This window comes from Ochotona princeps, chromosome 24, assembly GCF_030435755.1.
Source record: "Ochotona princeps isolate mOchPri1 chromosome 24, mOchPri1.hap1, whole genome shotgun sequence".
NCBI lineage: Eukaryota > Metazoa > Chordata > Mammalia > Lagomorpha > Ochotonidae > Ochotona > Ochotona princeps.
The window spans coordinates 17966597-17988311 of record NC_080855.1 but is presented as its reverse complement, the minus strand read 5'-3'; the positions used below and the strand labels follow the sequence as shown (position 1 = coordinate 17988311).

Below are 21715 nucleotides of genomic sequence, written 5' to 3'. Positions count from 1 at the left end.
TTTATGACACCATTTCACTTTCATCACTTCCTTAAAGACCACATCCACGGCACCATCATTTGAAGGCCTAGAAGGGGACACAATTCAGTTCCTTGCGAGTGTCTTTGACAAAGTGAATTGTCAAATTGTCCAGCACCGAGGAGCAAATTTGATGGCATTGAATGAGGTTGCATAGTAAGAAGAGGGTGTAAAAGGGAGAAAACACATTGCCTTCCATGCTGTTCCTGGAGGTCATAATAACGATGTGCACCATTCCATTGTCTGCATGTCACGTGCTGGTCCTTGGCTTGGTGTTGTGCTTGGGATTTTATTGCTCCCTTCCCAGTCTGTCCCTCCAAAACACACGTGCTCATCACACACTGCTACCCACTTCTAGATGCCTGGAAAACCATGGATGCTTGCTCCAGCTACTGCTGTGAATATCAGCAGCCTAAAACACCACTCATAGAATCTGTGAGTCAAGAGTTTGGGAGCAGCACATTGTAGACAAGGGAAGACAAAAATCACCTGGGTTTGAAAACACTGCTATAGCTCAGATGCTTTTCTGAGCACATGACTCCACGGAGTCCTTCCAACTAGGTAGGGGTCAGTGGTATAGGCATTGTGACATGGGGTTTGGTAGTCATTTCGGTGCCAGCATTTCATATTAGGGTATCCATGCCATTCCCAGCTCCCCAGCTGCTGATACAGCTCCCTACTAATGCAGCTGGGAAGGCAGTGGTTCATGACCCAAGCGGTTAGAGCCCTGACATCACTATGATAGACCAAATGGCAGGCATTTGGGAATAAGTCAGCTGATAGAAGATTCATATGTCTCTCTCTCTCTGTATCTTTCACATAAATAATAGATAAATCTTTTTTTAAGGTACAATTCTTTTACTGAGAAACAACTACAGTCTTCAGGAGTCTCTAACTTGCCCAGCCCTCCCAGAGGCATTATGCATACAACCAGGGGTCACAATCAATTAGCCATGTTGCATTTCCCAAGGGGTTCCTTGTGTGACTGAAAAAGAAGTCAGCCATCTTAGCAGGAAACCTTCTCCCCTCCCCCGAGAGCAGAGTGGCTCTCCAGCTGGTCTGCTGGAAGGCATGGGAAAACACAAGCACTAGAGACCAAGTTGGGACTGGGAATGTTAAACTGCCTGGAACACAGGGAACAATCCCACATAACCAATCCCTGCACACCAGTAATTCCTGTTGTGAAATGCTGCTTGAGAAGAGGAGGAAAGATGTACAATGTGAATTTGTAACAAAAACTATTAGAAAGATGACTCACATACAGTACACGCTAAAGTTGGCTTGTGTGGTTTAACATACGGGTCAGAAGTGCTCCTGCTGGAGTGGCTGAATCCCTGTTCCACAGCCTATTAGCTGTATCTATCACTCTGTATCTTCAGTCTCTTTATATGGATAATCCACACACCTCCCTCCAAGGAAGACATGAGATCATGCCTGTAACTAAAAAAAAGAAAAAAAGCTTGGCCTGCGACTTGGCACTAGGAGCAATGTTGCCATTATCCTAACAGTCCATCCATGATATGCATGGGACAGGTCACATCAGAGGCTGGACAAGAGCTCCCGGGGTCCTGCCTGATGTTTCCATGACTGATTTGTAACAGTCAAAGTTGCTGGGGCCCAGCAAACTGTGGAGAGATGTACCATACAGCATCAATATCCATCCCACCAGTTTGCATTTATTGAGCAGTACATCATTAGAATATCCCAGGGCTGGAAACGCTGAAGTCAGTAAGACAGTTCGGCCATGGGCTGGGTTTAGTAATATGAAAGGGGCTGGGGAGGCAGGGAGAATGGACCAATGAGCAGTGAACTGTCATGAGTGCCTGGCTGGGCCCAGAGGGAGACATTTCCCTGGAGTTGGAGAACAAATAGCAAACGAGCCAGTCTGCATCTCGGGGCAGAGCAGGAGGCAGGGGTGTTGCAGGCAGCACCCAGACATCTCTGGACAGAACGCTTCCTCCTTGGAAAGATGTGCTTGTTTTCTTCTTTGGAAGATAGTTGAAAAGCAGTGACAGTATCCTGGCCAATGCACGCCTGTACTTCAGCGATCATGGAAAATGGGATTCAGAGACACTTTTGTTTAGGTGCAAAAAAAAATTGAAACTTGCGCAGAATGCTTCATCATACCCATTTCCATGAGCTTTTTGAAGACCGCTGATAGAGCTAAAGAGGGGGAGATGCTAAATGCTTTAGTTGGGTCATTACACAGTGTGTACGTATACTGAATAACTGTACTGGACCACATACATGTGTACCAAGTAGACATACGTGTTAAGTGAAAGTAAAAGGGAGCTTGTTGTTCCCAGCGAAGTAGACAGATTTATAGTTCACAGCCATATCTATTTCATGAAGAACTAGAAGAGGGGCCTGATGGCTTGAAACTTGAGGAAATAGTGAAGAAATCGCAGCTGCAGGGCGTGTATGTTGCGTGCACCTGTGTGGAGCTATTACTTCATGGAAATAAATACTCATATGTTAGTATGAATTTGAGATATTAATCATAATGTTTACAAAAGAAAGTACACAAAATGCGGTTCTCATTCCTAGCCCAACATGAGAAACACTTGGAAGTTTTAAAAGTGATATCACTAGGCTACCATGGTGGATTTGTATCCTGGCAGCTCCACTTCCCATCCAGCTCCCTGCTTGTGGCCTAAGAAAGCAGTCAAGGACGGCCCAAAGCTGTGGGACCCTGCACCTGCATAGGAGATCCAGACGAGGTTCCTGGCTCCTGGCTTTGAATTGGCTCAGCTCCAGCCATTGTGGCCATTTGGGGAGTGAATCAGCAGACAAAAGATCTTCCACTCTGTCTCTCCTCCTCTCTGTATACCTGACTTTCCAATAAGAATAAATCTTTAAAAAAAAAAATGTGTACCGCCAAGTCAGTTGACATGGGCCATCCTAACACATCCATCAGCTTCTCACCACCTAAAGACACCTGCGTGGTGACACCACCAGGCTACCACAGCTGCCCTCCCCGTGTTGGGAAAAATGAAGGAGGCAAGACTCAAACCAAGCACTGTGATACAGGCTGCGGGCATCCCAAAGGAGAACTTGCCCACTGTGTCAAACACCCACCTGGGAGTTGCTTTAGAAGCCTCTTGCCTGGGTGATTCTGATGTGCAGACAGGGTTGACAGCGACCAGCCTGGAGGTTTTCACCCCATAGCCCATGTCACAGACACCTGGAGAGCTTGGTAGGTACCCAGTGCAGGCCCCCACACTCAGTATTTCTCATCCAGAAGATTCAGGCTGGGCCTGACATTTGCGATTCTGACAAATTCCCAGATGCTGCTGGAGACCACTTTTTAAAAACTTGTAGATTAGTGGTTCTCAGCTGGGAATGTGTTTGTTCCTGACCCTTTCCTCATTCTCCACAGGAACATATGCAGAATCTTCAAAAAAAAAAAAAAAAGTCCCCAGAAAATGTCTCTCGTGGAAAAACAACACATGGATTTCAAAATATTTTGCTTACAAGTAGTCTTTTATTCCATGCTTGCCTAACCTTTTTGAAGCCCCCTCTTAGGCAGGTGCATGGCATTTCATTGTCACAACTGAATGTTCCTGGTCTTGACTAGGTGGAGGACTGGGACAGAGCTGAGCCTCCTGCAGGGCCCAGGAGGGTCCCCTCCATGTCAGGGAGTGCTCTGTCCCCAAACAGAGCTCTGCTTGAGAGACTGTGCTCCCAAAAGACAGTTGATTAGGATTCACTAGGGAACAGGTACCTTGGCCTTCAGGTGACCTTAGCACAGCCACAGCAAGGAAACAGGGTTGTCTGCTCCCCTGCCAGCCACAGCTTGGTAGTGGAGCCTGCTGTTTGAAGTCAACCCAGTTTGTACCCTGATTTTTTTTGCATCTCCTTGGGTTTCCTTCTCTGAGCTTGGGACAGAAGTCCAAAAGTGGGGAGTCATTTCCATGCACAGTGTGGTTCTGAGAAGTGCAGAGCCTGGGAAAGAAGCTCATGAATGTCAAGTGCATGGCAGGCCACAGTGAGAATCAGCAGGTCCTCCTCCCATTTCCCTCCAGAAGGAGCCGCCTCCAGAAACCTCCCACAAACCCTGTGGGCTCCTGAGCAAACAGGGACCCTGAGGCAGGAAAGGCCAATGCCCTCTGTACCTCCAGTCCTCCCATGGCACCTGCAACTACTTGGGCATCACTCCACCCCTGGCCTTTCACCTCCTCATTCATTCAGCAAACCCAGCACATCTCAGTTCTCATCTTCTCATTAATATTGCTCAGGCTTCCTGCACACCCCTGCTGCTTTCCCCTCTTTGTTGTATTCATGCTCCACCTGCAGTAAACACACCTGTACACCTACTTAAGTATCTTTTGTTTTGAAAGTGATTTTGCAGCACTGCCATAAGTGGAAATCTTGCTGTGACTTGCCAAGAAGACAGCAACCATACAGATGAATCAGGGATATTGAAATGGTGGCACTCTGTAGGAGCCGGGTACTTTCATTACCTGCTGGAGATGCCAGTTTTTCCGGCAGAGCCCTCCTGGTTGCCAAAGGAGACTCACTCAGAGAGGGCTGATCAGAAGAGCAGGGTGAGACCAGGCACTCGCCGTCCTCCTGGGTCATCGTCCTGTTGTACACCACCTGAGTCTTTTCTTGGGCAATATTACTTTTGAGGACATAAATTCCAAAGTCTTCAAGGACAAGTCCAGGGCCACTTGGCCTCCAACCATGCCAGCAGCCATGGCCAAAGGTTCTAGAGTCACATCAGAAGGGTTCAACCACTGGACTCATCCCTTTGCTATGTCCCAGGGTCTCCATTTGTAGAAAGCTGGAGTCCGCAGTCAGAGCCAGGACTCTAAACCAAGTACTCCAATGGTTAAATAGGCTGAACTCCCACTTTATCTCACCCAGAGAGGAGTGACATCTCTGAGTCCCCAGGAGGAAGGGGCAGATCTAGACCCTGGACCTGAATTCCAACACTCAAGACTTAGGCAGTGTGAAACCTCCTGACCCAAGTCTCACTTGCGTCCATCCTCACTTCCACCCCCTTAATGCTCCCAAGACCCAACCAATGCTCTCACGTGGAAGCCAATCAGAGTACTCCTTTCCCAGCAGCTGGAAGAGGCCCTTTCCAAGTATAAACAGAATCGAGGGCTTTATTGGAAAAGGAAGTATCCCAGTTAAGTGGCTCCTTTGCATGTTATTGCTTGTGGTCTTGGGCAGATGCTGCAGAGAGCAGCTCAGGCTGTGGAGGCTTCTTTGCAAGCAGCAGTCTCTGGAGCATGTGCAGTGTGGCCTTGGGGTGGAACCCTAAAGCTGGCCCAGCCAGTTAGAACAAACTCGATGATGATCATTGCAGATAAACAGCCACAAAGAAGCGAAGATTCATTGAGGATGCAGTCCATGCCGTGCATTGTGCTGGAGATGAACACCAGTGAGACAGATGCTGTGATCATATTGACCTTAAAGCTTGGAGAGCTTCCCTAAGGGGCTCCACATTAAAAAGATCTGCCTGATACTACCCTCTAACCCCCTGTACCTTCTCCCAAATCATTTCCCCTTAGAGCACCCAACCATGATGGTCATTGACATCACAACTGTTTTATAGTAGCACCCACTCATTCACCAGGGACAATTTCCAGTAACCCTAGGGGGATCCCTAAAATCATGGACAGTACCAAGTTATTTAGATAACTGTTGGTGTCCATGGGGGAACCCCCCTATGGTTCTAAACTCTGAGGACTTGTAAGTCCTTTATATAAAACAGTATGTTTGCATTTAATCTATGTACAGCTTCCTGTATACATTACTTGTAACAGCTAATAACATGACAATGTTCCGTAAACAGTTTTCACACTGCATTATCTAAGGAAGAACAACAGGGGGAAAAGTCCCCAGGAACTGCTACTGACTTTTTTTTAAATTTGTTTATTTTTATTGGAAAGGCAGATTTACAGAGAGAAGGAGAGATAGAAAGATCTTCCATTGACTGGTTCACTCCCCAAATGGCTGTAACAACCAGAGCTGAACCAATCCAGAGCTAGGAGCCAGGAGCATCTTCTAGTTCTCCCATGCGGATTCAGGGTTCTAAGGCTTTGGGCTGTCATCCACTGCTTTCTCAGGCCACAAGTGGGAAGCTGGATGGCAAGTGGAACAGCCAGGACACAAATGGGCGACCATATGGGATGCTGGCACTTGCAGAGGCTTAGCCAGTGGAGCCATCACACCAGCTCCGCAACCCCGCCCCCCATCACTTAACTTTTTCCTTTTTTTCCCATATTTTTCCAGTCTTCTGTTGGCTGAATCTGCAGATGGAGGATCCACAGCCACAGATGACTAACTGTACTGTTTTTCCTAAGCACTCATACCTAGGATAACATTTCATTTATAAATTAGACACATAATAAAAATAGTGAAGAAGAATTATCATAATATGCTTATAATAATAAAAGTTATTTAGAAGCTTTTATGAATTGTTTATGCCTGGAATTTTCCATTTAATATTTTTGGACCGAGGTTCATCAGTAACTGAAACCGTGGAAGGGGAGACTGCAGACGACAGGGGGACTGATCTTCATCTTCGCCATCTCGGTGGCGTCCAGCAGTGACCCAGTCCTTACTTGACCCACAGTGATCCTGGGAGACAGAGTGCTTGAGTGGCAGACGTCACGTGGCTCAGATACTTCCTGTGTGGATGGTGGAGACAGGGATGCCCTGTGTGACTCCTGCCTTCAGCCTTCTCACCTGCACTGTAAAAATGTACTTGATATTCTCCCCCCGTCGACCCAGCTGTTTAACATTCGTCCCCTGTCAGCTTCTCCTGCTGCTTCTAATCACTCTGATTTTTCCACTTATTTTCTGTTTTTGTGCCACAGGAATCTGATTACAATGTTAAGTTCAAAGGGGTTTTGGAGGAGCTGGATTGTATCTGGATTTCTGTGTTTGCTCAGAGCCACGACGACACTCTGACCACTCAGCTTGGTTATCTGTCACACAGCTGGAAGTCTGCAGGCTCAGCTCTCCTGGGAACAGATTTTTCTGTTATGAAATGGGGACAATGTAATTCAACGTAGTGACAATGATGGGACCCTGGGATCACGTTCTCACTGTACGAGGACCTTTCTGAATCATAGCTTCCCTATCCATGTGATGAGATAGCAGTCGCCTTCTTACAGGGCTGTTGGCAGAAGTAAATAAAACCATGCACGAAATGTGCTTAGCATCCAGCTGGCGCTCCAGAAATGGTCGATCTTTATTCCTCTGGAATTTTTACTCCCCCACCCCCCTTTTTTTTAAACTCCTTAGCCCAACTGTTTGACCCAAGCATGGATTCAGTTACAGGAGGATGCTTTAGAAAGCACATGAAAAAACTGTAATTAAAACTAGGTGCACACAGTATGAAATCCATGTTTTTTTTTCCCAGAAAATGCATGGCCTTGAACCTTTAGAAGACTTCTTTTGATCAAGTCCCAGATGCTAGTCTTTAGTTTCCAGTTTGCTCTCCCCTTTTGCAGAAGAAAAGCATCCAGGGGAATTTACTGGGCTTTCTAGAACCCCACAGAGAAGTAATAAAAAATGTTTCTCAGAATCGATGTCCAAGCCCCCATACAGCTAGCATAGAATCCTTCCACAAACCTGTCCTTATCTCCCCATGATGTTTTAACACAGGGTGAATAGAATTAGCAGGTCTGGCTTTGGACTCAACAACACTCGGCTTCCACTCCTGCCTGGGTCTTGCTGGGAAATGTGTGGCCTTCTCTGAGTCTCAAAAATAAGCTTTCATTCTCCCCAGAGCCAAAGGACGACAGAGGCATGACCCCCAATGCTGACACACGGCCAGGCCCCCAAGGAACATCAGCGCCTCTGGACTGGGGTCCCACTCTTTCTGCAAATGCACTCACACACAGGGTGATCCCAAAGACGCCATAAGCCTTGACTGAATGAATGGTGTTTGAGAAGAAAGGCAGGTGGATGCTCTTTCGGATGATGGGTTATTGGATAGCTTGCTGTGTGTTTGGATGGATGAGCGGTTGGATTTGAATGGATGGATGGGTAGAGTGAGGGAAGGAAGGAAAGGAAGGGAGGGAAGGAAGATTAATGGATGGATAGAAGGATGGAAGGAAAGATGTAGTCTTATTGATCACCTGATGTTAGCCTTCTCATCTGATATCAAAATCCTCCTACACACCTATACAGTCCCCCAATATACACTTACTTGGTTGTGATAATACAAGCATATTTGCTTTTGCTTTTGCTTTCAAAATTCAAGTATGATAATGTGTTGTATGTTAGTGGATAAGGATATGGTCAGACCTGTGAACATCCCAGCATAACTAATCCAAGCAGGGTAACCTTGAAAAAAATCCCTTGAGCTCTAAATTGGGATATCCTTACGTGGCAGATGTAGTAATAGCAATAACTGGCAGTGATGAAGATTAAATGAAAGCATGAATGTCAAGCGCTGGCCAATGCTCAACAAAAGGTGTTGTTATTGCACCGGGGGGTGGGGAGAAAAAAGGCATCCTCCCCATAGTTTTGCTTTTCACCAAGAGCCAGATGTTTACTAAATATTAGTGTAGAGTGTTCCATGGCAAACGAAGCTGAAAAAAGCCCTCATCTCCCGCAGCTGATGTGCTCACTGAGTGTTCAGATGATAAACAAGCTGACAGATCAACGATTTCAGATGGTGTTGAGGACTATTCACAGAGTGGAAATAGGGTGAGGTGGAAAATGTGGGGCTGGGACAGGAACCCTGGCTTTGGGCTCTGAACTAAAGACAGAAAACAGGAGTAGCCAGTGGAAAGACCCTGGAGCTGAACAGGGATGACTCAGGGAAGGTGGAAAGTGGGACCAGTCAGGGCAGTGAGATCTGAGCCCAACACGCAGGCACTGTGTGATGTCGACACAGTCCACCTGAATCCCCTTCGTCTGGAGCCACACAGAACACGCCGTGTTCCTGTGGATATGGAGGCCATCTGATGCTTCCCCATGGCCGCAGACACTTCCCGCTGCCCTGATCCCCCGGATTCTGTCCTCAGCCTTTGTGGCTGACTACTGCTTTCACTCATCTGTTACCGAGTTCACATTCCTCACACCCACCAGGAATCAAGTGAGCCCCTAGAGAGGCAAGCTGAGCAAAGCTGCGAGGTTTTTAGAGGAAACTGTCCGGAGCTAAACCAGGAAGTTGTGTCTTAGCCTGCAGCCTTGGCTGAGTGATTTGCAAGGGAAAGGAAGAGAGACGGGATGGTGGAGGATGATTTCAGGATAAATGATGTCTGGAACCATTTATCTGGGCGGATCTGGTGTCAGATCTGGCTTTCAAAGAAAAATAGTCTGTGACGGTGACTGTTCCAAGAGCTGGAGCCAGGTCATTAGCAGTTGGACACTCGCCACCACCCGGCGGTGCTTCTCTCGGCTTGCCTTTTGTTCACAGGAGGCCTCGCTCCCTGTGGGAAGAAAAGGACTCCCAGGACCTCCTGTCTTGCATCCAAGAGAAAGAGCCGCTGTTGTGTGGCAGTTCCAACTCAAGTGTGCACCTCTGGCCAATTAGCTGCTGAGCCTGGTCGGGCCACATGTCCATCCCCAGATGGGTGTGTGGTCAGGGTGGTGTGGTGTGCTGATTGGCCAGGCCTGTACTCTGGGGACCACCCCTGGCTGCAGGAATGGACTTAGATCTCTCTGTGCACAGAAGAGGCCAGTGATGACTCTGAAAGTCTCGGATAATGATGTTTTTCCGTTATGCAAAGTGCATGAGGTCTGGGAGATCTGCTGAGCAACTGTGTGGTTAGATGGATCTCCTTCGAAATGGTCATGGGATATAGCATTAAAAGATGGATTCTTATTGGGCAGGGTCTTGAGATGCACACATTTGAGCTGTCTTCAGAAAGTTGATGGGAGAATGTGAATTATGAAAAACCAGTACATGGTTTGAAAAATGTTGGCACAAAAGTGGACTCTTGATTCTGTTTATCCGTGAGATTTTAGAAGGACCCATTCCCACTAGCTGACAGTGCTGTAACGTGAAGAAAGCTGTACTGTTAAGGAAAGATCTCAGTGCTTACTTTGACTTAAGGAAGAAAATCTACAGATATATTGGATACTTCTGGGAGAAGAGGGAAAATGGAAGCTGGATAGGGAACAACAGGTGCACCTTGTGTTTCCTAATTCAGCCCTCACTACTTCCTCTGCAGTTAACAGATGCATCTCCTAGACTAGGATCTTGCCACCTGCTACCTCATGTGATTTAGTGTGTCCACGTAACTCTACCAGCCACCTTAAGCTCCTTGAGGACAGAAGCTATGGCCCCCAGGGGCCCCTCTACTCTTTTTGTGCCTGCGCAGGTTGAGGGTCTAGGTCTGGCTGGTCTGAAATCAGGTTTTCCAGCCCAGCACAACTATCAGGCTCCTGGTATTTTCCCCAGATGGAGAAGCATCCTGGTCAGGACCCTCGTGCCTCACTCTGGCCTCTTGGGTTTTCCCAGGCAAAGCCAACAAGAATGTGCAGTGGGACGAGGACTCGGTGGAGTACATGCCTGCCAACCCCGTCAGGATCGCCTTCGTCCTCGTGGTGCATGGTCGTGCCTCCCGGCAGCTGCAGCGCATGTTCAAGGCCATCTACCACAAGGACCACTTCTACTACATCCACGTGGACAAGGTGAGGACCGTGCCATCACCCCACACAGGGCTTCCTCCGCATTGTGTCTAGGGAACCCTCCCCAAACACAAGACCAGGTTGACCCCTGCAGAGAGACTTGGAGGGAGAACGGCTTTGGGTCCTGATGTGCTCTGTTGTGTATGCATGTGTGTTTTTTCCTTATCTCTGTATGTGTCATTCTGTATCTATGTCTGCATGTGTGTCTCTGTGTATGCCTGTATCTGTGTGTATGTGTCTGACTGTGTCTGTCTCTGAGTATTTGTGTCTCTGTGTATTTTTGAGTGTGCCTGTATATATCTTTGTCTGTGTCTGAGTGTGTCTGTGTTTTCCTGTGTGTATATGTGTCTCTTGTGCTGATTTCAAAGTTTCTGGCTTTTCTGTTTTCTCTATCAATGTTTCTGTTTTTTTAAAAAATATATTCTGTTGACTCATCTGCTCCTATTTTTGGAGTACAACGTGATATTTTGAAATATGCATGCAAAGGGTCTACAACCAAGTTCAGGGAAAACATTCACTCATTCATGGTATTACAGACAAAACCCATTCCTGGATTCTGACTCATTTTATTTTTTAAATTTTTTAGTTATTTCCATTTTATTTGAAAGGCAGAGAAAAACACAGAGATCATCTTCCATCCACTGGTTCACTCCCTAAATGACCACCAGAGCTGGGGCTGAGCTAGGCCAAAGCCAGCAAGCCAGGAACTCAACCTGGGTCTCCCACATGGGTGATAGCGACCCAAGTACTTGAACCATCACCATTGCCTCACAGGGAGCTGGATCATAAGCAGAGCAGCTGGAGCTGACGCTGGGCATAGTGGGATAAGCCACTGTCTGTGGTGCTGGCATCCCATATGGGCATCAGTTAGCATCCTAGTTGCTCTACTTCCAATCCAGTTCCTTGCTTAATGCATGGGGGAGCAGAAGAGGGTGGCTCAAGTCTTTGAGCTCCTGTACCCATGTGGGGGACCCAGAAGAAGCTCCTGGCTCCTGGCTTCGTGTGGTTATTTGGGTAGTGAACCAATGGATGGAGGATCTTTCTGTCTCTCTCTCTCCTTCTCGCTGTAACTCTGCCTTTCAAATAAAAAATAAACAGCAGGACAGCTGGGACTTGCACCAGGCCCTCCAGTATGTAGTGCAGGTGTCCTGAGAGGCAGATTTGCTGCTGCACTGATGCCCCTCCCCAGAGTTCTCTTGGTATTTAAATGAACTTAACTTTTAATTCCATTTTCCCACGAGCTTCCTGAAGTCCCGTTGTCCTTGTCTTTGTCCATTGTGCACTGATCAGTCCGGGTAATAAGCATCTCCAGCCACAGGACGCGTGTCCTTGCTTTGGGCCAGGTGCCTCCAGAATCCTTCCCTGTGGTTCTCTGAAATGCAGGCTGCATTACCAGGAGCTTTGCTCAGCCTCCTGCACTACACAGTACCGGGGTGTGTGCCTCCTGTCCCGACTGGATCATTTTCCCTCCTACCTTTTCTTCAGTGCCCAGTGATCCCTGCCTGGCCCTGCATGCTTTGTAGGCAGACAGCCATTGTAGGACTGGACACACTTTTTCTAGAAAAGTCCAGAAAGACATAGTATAGGCTTTGCAGGCTATGTACTTCCCAGAGTACAGAGTGCCAACTGAGTCTGTGCCAGCATATGGGAGTGGCTGTGTGCCAATAAACTTTATTAACAGAAACTTGCAGCAGACTCTCTGACCCAGAGCTGTCCTGCTCCAGAAGTTTCTCTTCATCAGTTGACATGGCATTGTTATGTCTTTAGTCAGGAAACAAAGGAGGTGTTTCATCCACAAGGTCTGCTTTGTAAAGGCCTCTTGGGGGACACAGTAAAGATATTCCACCTACCCGGAAACTCATGAGGTTGAAAGATAGAATCAAGTCACAGTGCTTATTGATAGGCACAAGTATGCAGAATCAGGGTATGAATATGACTCAATAAATTGGGTAGACTTAGTTTCAATACTGTAGTAGAGGGACCAATTCAAATTTTCACCATTTATTTCAGACCACATAACAAAACAAAAACAACAAACAACAAAAAAAAACCACTTCGAAGGCATTGGCCTTCTCCCAGAACTGCTCAGATTTGTAGAAGTGAAATATGTTTCTTTTAAAAAAAAAGATTTACTTTTAAAGAATTTATTTTATTTTCATTTCAAAGGCAAAGTTCTAGAGAGAAAGGGAAACACACATACAGAGTATCTTCCATCTGATGGTTCACTCTCCAAACAGCCATAGCAGCCAGAGCTGAGCTGATCCAAAGTCAGGAGCCAGGAGCTTTTACCCAGCCTCCCCCATAGCTGCAGGAACCCAAGGACCTAGGCCATCCTTCACTGCTTCCCAGGACACAAGGAAGGAGCAGAATTTGCCAGGGAGCAGTCCAAGGCTTGAACTAGCACCTGTATGGGATGTCAGTGCCGCAAAGGGAGGCCTAGCATGCTATACCATAGCACCAGCCCCAAACCATCTTTCTTTTTAAAAAGACTTGTGTATCTGCTCAGGCACAACTAGAGATAGTAAAAAATAGGCAATAAAGTGCTCCACAACAACCATCAATTACAGTTATGAAGCTTTCTGTAACAACCAAATGGATAATCAAATATTACAGTAACTCAAGCATTCCTGAGTGAAGTGCATTTCCGCAGGATTCAGTGTTGCTATTGGTGTTTAGTGAACTTAAAACACCCTGTGGTGACTGGCAGCGAAGAAGTCCCTTGCAAAGACTGTGTTGTTGTGTGCCGCTCATATGCTATCAAAGCATTGAAGATATTCCTAAATTATTTGACAATAGACTTTAATTAAACAGACATGATACTGCGGGGCTGGCGCTACGGTGTAGAGTGGGTAAAGCCACTGATTGCAGCGCCAGCATCCCAGATGAGTGCCAGTTCGGGTCCTGGCTGCTCTGCTTCCAAACCAGCTCCTTCTAATGTGCCTGAGAAAGCAGCAGAGGATGGCACAAGTGTTTAGGCTCCTGCCACTCATGTCAGAGACCCAGATAGAGCTGTGGGTTCCTGGCTTTGGTCTGCACCAGCCTGAGATTTGCAACCATCTTGTGAGTGAACCAGCAGATCGAAGATCTCTCTCTACCCCTTTTCAAATAAATTAAAAAATCTTTTTTTAAAAAAATCTAATGTAAAATGTTTAAAATGCTAAATGTTCACACAATCTAAGAGGACTCCAGAACCGACTAAGTCCACTGTGTCCGGAGGCCCATTCAGCTGGAAGGGAAGGAAGGGCTGGGGACAAGGGACATGCCTGGTGTCTCCTGGGTCGCTGAGTGTCACCCTTTCTCTCCTGGGAAAAGCGTTCCAATTACCTGCATCGGCAAGTGCTGCAGATGGCCAGGCAGTACAGCAACGTGCGTGTCACCCCCTGGAGGATGGCCACCATCTGGGGGGGAGCCAGCCTCCTGTCCACCTACCTACAGAGCATGCGGGACCTCCTGGAGATGCCCGACTGGCCCTGGGACTTCTTCATCAACCTGAGCGCAGCCGACTACCCCATCAGGTAAGCCAGCTGGTGGCCAGCCTTGGGCTGAGGGTCTGCTTGCCCTCACACCTGCACCTGCTCCCTGGGATGTTCTCAGGCAGAGGAGGTGGTCTGCCCCTGTTTCAGGAAGCTTTGTGTCTCTGTGAGAGCTCACAGTGTGAGACTCAGCTCAAATCGGTAGCTCACCTGTGCTCACATTTAGCCGACACTGATGACGTAAATGGTTGTCTTACCCCTGTAGGAAGGAAGTCCCCATGCACTAATGACACTGTTCAAGCAGGGAGATAGCAATAAGCAAAATAACACAATTATGTTAGAAAAAAACAGAAGGGTGGTGGGTGGGGAACCTGGGAAGAGCTGTGAGCTACCAGAGCTGGTGAGAACCATCATGTGGATAAAAACAGAAGATGAAGGGGTGAACCACACAGAACACGGTCCAGGAAAAGGGAGGGGTGACTGCTGAGCCCTGTGGTGGAAAATGCATGTGTGTGCAAGGGACAGCAGGATTCAGTCCGGCTGGAACAGGATAAGTGAGCAGCAGAGTAACAAGACATTTGAAGATTAGAGGGTAAATTGGGGATAAGAGCTTGAAGAGTCTAGAATCTGGCTGTTACTGCAAACAAGATGGAAGTGCTTGCCTTGTTTCAGAAAGAAGGTGGACAAGGTTGGACGCTGATATCGAAGGGAAGAGGAAGGGAGTGGACACGGGGAGGGCAGCTGTGGTAGCCTGGTGGTGTCACCAGCAGGTGTCTTTAGGTGGTGAGAAGCTGATGGATGTGTTAGGATGGCCCATGTCAACTGACTTGGCCGTACACATTTTAAAAAAAGATTTATTCTTATTGGAAAGTCAGGTATACAGAGAGGAGGAGAGACAGAGTGGAAGATCTTCTCTCTGCTGACTCACTCCCCAAGTAGCCTCAGTGACTGCAGCTGAGCCAATCCAAAGCCAGGAGCCAGGAACCTCGTCTGGATCTCCTATGCAGGTGCAGGGTCCCACAGCTTTGGGCCGTCCTTGACTGCTTTCTTAGGCCACAAGCAGGGAGCTGGATGGGAAGTGAAGTGGCCACTGGGATTACAACCGGTGCCCCAATGGGATCACAGCACATACAAGGCGAGGACTTTAGCTGCTAGGCTACCGTTCCGGGCCCTGTTTGCACACATTTTAAAATTAGGATATGTCACATGAGAGCAACAAACCTGGGGCTGCTTTTGAAGGTGTACGGCCTCTGGGCCCAGATGTGAGGGGCTGACAGTGCAGCTGCCAACCCCAGGGTGGGGAGAAACACAAGCACTAGTGACTGATGGCACCAGGAAGAGCTGTCCTTTGCATCAGTATTTGCTCTTCAAGTGAAACCCTGCCTGTGATCAAAGAAATGAGCAGTGCTCCTCTTCCCTGTCGAGAAGTCAGCCCACTGCCTTGCAGGTCTCCTCCACCCTGATTTGTTGCCAGGAATGAAAAGGGATGTGGATTGGGGTGACTTGGAGAAGGGAAGTAGATTGTTGTGATAAGAAGTGGATTGGAAGGAGTGAATTGTGTTGATGGAAAGTGGATTAGGGGCTTGGGGAGGTGGATTAAGGTCATGGACGGGCTCATTATTTCCAAGAACACATTGAGTTTGGCATTCTCAAGCAAGCCAGATGCAGGTGTCTTACCAAAAAAAATAATAAACGAACTTTTATTAGTGCAATTTTCAAGCAAGTTCAGCAGTATTACAAATAGCCTAAGGAACACATGGCTACACCATCCTACATAGTCTCCACACCAAACAGCACGGCCAGTCCTCTCTCACTCTGCCTCATACTCTGTGTCACTTTTTAGCAGGTGTCAGTCGCTATATGGTTGTGTCTTCAAGTGTTTCAGCATCCATCTCTCAAGATAAGGTCTCTTTTAACGGAGCATCAACATGACTATCACATCTAGAATGCTAACAGGCACTCTGGGTGTCAGCAGGTATCCAGGTCACGTTTTCCCAAGAGTTTGGGCTTTCAGTCAGGATCCACATTATCTGTATGCCTGCAAGGAAAGCTCATCTCTTTAAAGCTGGGATTGTCTTCTTTCTCCTTCACAGCACTGTGCTTGCTGGATCTCGTCAGTTCTGGGCTTGGGAACATCCCATCATCCGGTAGGAGACTGGTTCACGCAAAGGGAGAGAAGGATGTACATTCTCTGATCATTTTGGACAAGGTGCACTTGATCCCCTTGAACCTGAGAAGGATACCATAAACTGGAAACATACCTGCATTTGTCTTGAAAGATCTCTTTGATTATTTGAAACATAGCAACAACAAGAGATAGAGGGAGGTAAGGGCACAGAAAGAGAGAGAGAGGTGGGGGAAATCTTCTATCCACTGGTTCCTTCTCCAAGTGGGATCAACACAGTTCCAGGCCAGAGGCATGCACTTGGAGCTTCATCCAGGTGTTCCCACATAAATGGCAGAAACGTAAGGGTTAGGGCCATCATCTGCTGCTTTCCGGGCACGTTAGTAGGAAGCTGGATCAGAAGCAGAAGAGCCAGGACTGGATCCAGCCGTTTAATATGCAAGCATCAGCTCAACCTGCTGCGTCACAATGCCATCCCCAAGACACCTGCTTTATTTCGTTTATTTCGTTGAGCCCAAGCCACCTAGTAAGCACACAAGGAAATGGTCCCCACCTTTCAGTGGAGGCTTCAGAGACAGGGTCTACCCAGGTCAGGTGTCAGCTGTCCACCAGGGAGACCTGTTGACTCCAGGTCTGCTTGCCCATTTCTATTGCTTGGAGGCCCTGTGTTGTGGTGATTGTCAAATGGATGCTGGAACCACATCCAATTAACTGAAAGAGCCAGTCCTACTCAGCAGTCAGTGGGAGGGGAGGGAAGGGGTTGTGCAGACTCTCCTCAGACTGCCTAGGGTTCTAACGAGCAGTGGTGCCATCAGCAAGAACATTCCATTCCCTCTCCGTGACAGTCAGATGTGATGATGGGGCAACCTGCTTACATCTCCCCTAGATCTGAAGTTGTATCTTGCATCTCCAAGCGACCCAGATATCCCTTCTCAGATCATGTGCCCAGTCTATTTTAGGGGTTCAGGGAAGAAAGCTGTACGTTGAAAGCTGTTTAAGCTTTCATGCCCTGGGTCATTCTGTGTGTCTGTTGGTCTGTTGGTTTCTTCCTCTCCCTCTCCTGAACCTCGTGCCCATGGAGCCCATTCCTCCACCCCCAGTTCTTCTGCCCATTCTGCTCTGCCAGCCTCATGACCAGAGGCGCTTGACGCATCCAGCACTGCTGGCTCATCTTGCTGTTGTTCTCGTGATGTCGCCCCACACAGAAACCTATGAATTTTGCAGATGAATGGTTTTATCCTAGGCAACTCTGATAGGTTTGCGTTTCCCATGTGCCATTCCATCTGCGGCTCCCCAAGCCCCTACTTCTCCCGTCCTGGGGAGGAGGAGCCAACTTAGGAGGCTCCTCACAGAGGCAGGAGTGCCCATGTCAAACACTTTTCACAAGACTCTGAACCCTTGGGGTGTGGGAGAGGTATCAAGGACAGAGTCCACCCAAGGTGGCTACTCCAAGCTGGGCTTTGACTTGACATCTTCCCTACATCTCCTGCTCAGCTCTGACTGGAGCTGAAGTCTTCCTTTCTTAGGTAGTAAAGAGGCACCAGTTTACTAGTCACCAGCCTTGGTTAGACCTTGGGCACAGCAGGGGTGGGGGTGGTAAACATTTCTACCAATACCACCTGCCATGGTAAATCAGTGTAAGTTACTTCCACTGGCTGCATCTTAGTGTCTCCAGCTTTAACCAGGCTCCATAGTAGCCCCTATTTTGTAGAGCTATTGGGATTGTTAAATGCGATATTGTGACTCAATAGCACAGTGGCTGATACATCAGAGGTGCTGGGTAAGCGCCAACTGTTACTGCAGCAATGAAATCAGATGGGAATAAACCAGTGGGACGTGATCATCCCTTTTCCTATTGGTAGAGTTACAAGAGTTACAAAATAGTTCCCAAACTGCACATTGCTTTCCAGAGTCAAAAAAAAAAATCAAAGTTCTGTAAAGATGGAACATTCGAAGAAAACCAGACTAGAACCAACAGGCTGCTTGAATGTGAGGAACATTCCTGGTTTAGGGTTGTACTAGGGAAGTGAGTGAAAAATACCAGGCCTTCCCACTCTGCTGTTGACATGACTTCCTGGCCTGAGTAGGTACTGATTTGGAGTTGCAGGACATGGATGTTTTCCAGCTGATGTTCTCCTAGGTCTTGGGTCCTCAGACAGCAAGATGGCTGTATCCGTTATATTCTGTTTACTAAGGCAGAGAAATGGGCTGGTGTCCTTTAGATTGGCCATGGCAAAGAGCAAGGTTAAAGGTTGCCTAGCTGTTCAGTTTGCATTGGGCACCAAGAAATCTCCCATGCCCATCCTTTGCAAGGCCCTCACTGTGTCTTGGAACTAATCATCTATGAAGAGGCGAGAGTAGAGTGAGTCCCTCCCAGAGCTCATGCCCATGTAAGGTGGTGTGTAGGGACAGAAACTATCAAGCAGGGGAAATGGTGAGGACAGTTGGCAAGCTAAACTCAGGATCTACTACATCAGTTTCCATGGCAACCACCTTTAACCCAGCAGGGCCCATCCCATGGACATTTCACTCACATCAGTTGTCGACTCCAGCCTGTTCTGAGATCTGATCGGGGAGCTGGACTAGGAGCACGAAAGCTATTCCATGACACGTCACCAGGAAACGCCAGCTGGCGAAGACAGAAAGCAGATGGCCAGGGTTTCTCTGTAGGCTTCCAAAGGTGAGCACTGATAGGGGACCCATCAAGCATAACCCACAGCAGCAGCGCCAACATTTAGGATGTGCCTACTGTGCGTCAGTGTCAGGCACTCCTGGGCCCTCAGCATGCAGGCTGTCTCAACCTTCATTCCTCCCAAGGTACAACGTCTACCGAGTGCACTTAAAGAAATGAGTGCTAAAACAGAACAGGGTCAGTTTTGTAGGGAAGTGAAACCCTACTTAAAGTATACCTCCTGCTCACCTTGGGATTGGAAATTAAATTAACCAGTGTTGGGGCCCAGGTGTCTGTGTGCAAATGTGCTGGTATTTTTCTTTCCTTTAGTCTGCTCAGCAGTTCTTAAAGAAGCCATGGAATTCTTGTTCATAGCAAGCAGTGCCCAAGGCCAATGCAAAATTAGCACTTTAGTACATCCCTGGCATTATTCTAAGTGCCTTGCAGAGTTCCTAGACCTACTTGATAGTACACACATTTGCCATTCTCATGTATCAGATGGAGAAATCGAGGTACAACGATGTTAAGAAATGTGGCCTCCAGGACACAGCCAACAAGTAGCAAGTCCAGGTTTGTTAGTTCTCAGTGGAGAGAAAACTGATTCATAAAATGAGCTATTTGAAGGTGTCCGATGCATTGACATTGAGTCTGTTCAGTGCTGTGCCACTCTGCTGTTCTCACTTCTGTCTAATTGCATAGCGTTGTCATCACTCTGAAAGAAACTCTTGCCATCATTAAACAGTCACTCACAACTGAACTGTCCATCTAACCTGCTGAGTGACCTTGGAGTTGCCCATCAGGATCTGTAATGCAAATGGACTTGCATGGTGCAGCTCAGCTGGTCTCCAAGTCCATCTGCACTGCAGCATGCAGCTCCCCAACCCTTTGCATGGCCAATGCTCTGTTGTGTAAGCAGACCACAACTCATTTAGGGACTCATCAGATGATAGAACTGGGCTTCCTCAGAGCTCTCCCAGATCCCCCATCTCATGCCCTGAGCTGAGAACTTTGTCTGGCTTAAGAAGATGCAACTCCATCATATGGGACTTTGCCCAGCATCAGTGAGTGCCTGGAGATTCTAATAGACAGTGTTGCCCTCTATTGCTGCGGGCAGGGTGAGGTATGTGGTGACCTCTTCCATGCAGCCTGCTTGTGCCACTTCTAGTTACAGCCTGATCAGGAAGGAGTTCCCATGGATTCTGATCCTGGCTGAAGGGGGAACACAGGGAGCTGGGGTCTGTGGTCTTTGCATTTCTTTTTCCCCTTCCTTTGACTTTCGCTATCCAAGCTCCTTCTGAATTTTTAAATATTTATTGCTTCATTTGCTTGAAAGGCAGAGTGACACAGACAAGACTAAAGCAGAAAGCCATCTTCCATCCTCTGACTCACTCCCCAAACGACTGCAAGCAGCAAGACCAAAACCAGAGATTCCATCCAGGTCACCAGCATGGGTAACAAGGACCCAAGAACTTGAGCCATTTTTCATGCTTCCTCAGATACCTTAGCAAGAAGCTGGATGCAGTGGGGACGCAAACTTGCCCTCTGATGTGGGATGATAATGTTACAAGTGGTGTCTGCACCACAGTGACAGTCCTTCAAAATTCCATTCCTTGAGATGCCTTGGAAGGAAGACACTCAGACCAGCATGTGGAGGCCAGCAAGTTACTGTGCTGTGCTCCCATGGGTGAGCCGAGCACCCAACACTCCTTCTGCTTTCACCCATTCACTCAACAAGCATTTAGTGAGCTCTTCCATGTGCCATATAGTATGCATTGCACCTGATATTCAATGGTGAGGGAAAGTGTATTCACTCCTCTCATTCTGGTCAAGGCTAGACCACCTGGACCCAACTCCCGGCTCCTTTACTTACCAGCCATGTGAACTGGAACTTGCGAAAGTCACTTAATGTTCCCACAGCTCAGTTTCTTCATCTGTAAGGGGGTAATAACCACAACACCCTTTATAGTTGTTTGGAAGGATTGGTGAGTTGCTGTTGCTGCTGATGTGAAGGAATGGCTATTAGTCAGGATCACACAAGCGACCCTGTCATTTAGTTTAGTTCTGAACTAAAATGTGAGGGATGTATGAGTTGCACAGCAAGTGCACTTCATCAAACTAGGGCCCTGGGAACCGAGACATATATGATCACTGTGGAGAAGAGGGGGAACACATTCCAGAGAATGGGGTGGTACAGTCAAAGGCTAGAGATAGCAGGGACCCTGACATGTGTGAACAGCTGAAGAGAGGCTGCTCTTGCTGAAATGCCAAAGGCAAGAGGCTGCCTCCTATGGATTGGGGAGGCTGCAGTCAGACCTTGCAGGGGCTTTGCTCATCAGCTAGGTGCCTGAAGCCTCTGAGAGCCAGGACGCTTGCAGGATCAGTAACTGCATTTGCAATATTGCACCTTGGTGTGGGCTGCTGTGCAAGATGGGAGCGGTGGTGACTTCCACTGTTCCCAGAACTACGATTATGCCACACAGAACCCCCTCCTCATCACTGTTCCCAGTAGAAGCAGGTGCCCCAGTGGGTGGCATAAGTATTTAGAGCCTCCAGCAACCAGGAAACCTTTTAGTCCCCAGACCTCCAGTCGTACACAGCAGCCTTACTCAGGAAACATGCAGAGCATTGCAGTGGGAACTGCAGCAGGTGCTCCAGAGACCCTGGCATGAGGCCAGAATCTTACAAGAGCTGGTCAGAGGGAGCTGGCAGTAAGCCAGGATGAGCCCATTCTGGGGCCTGGGGAGTCTGTAGGATGGAGTGAATGGGTAAGAGAAGAGTGGAGAGACCCATGTTTCTATGTTTTAAAATGTAGGAAAGTAT

General features: G+C 47.8%; 1 protein-coding gene across 2 annotated transcripts in view; it reads left to right on the top strand.

The window, feature by feature from the left end:
• The window catches only part of XYLT1 (xylosyltransferase 1), a 261460-nt gene that overhangs the window by 184038 nt on the left and 55707 nt on the right, over positions 1 to 21715 (top strand). For both annotated transcript variants that reach the window (XM_058680792.1, XM_058680793.1), the window contains 2 exons: positions 10457 to 10629; positions 13939 to 14141. In XM_058680792.1, the coding sequence (XP_058536775.1) occupies positions 10457 to 10629; positions 13939 to 14141 (376 nt within the window). The remainder of the gene's footprint in view (positions 1 to 10456; positions 10630 to 13938; positions 14142 to 21715) is intronic.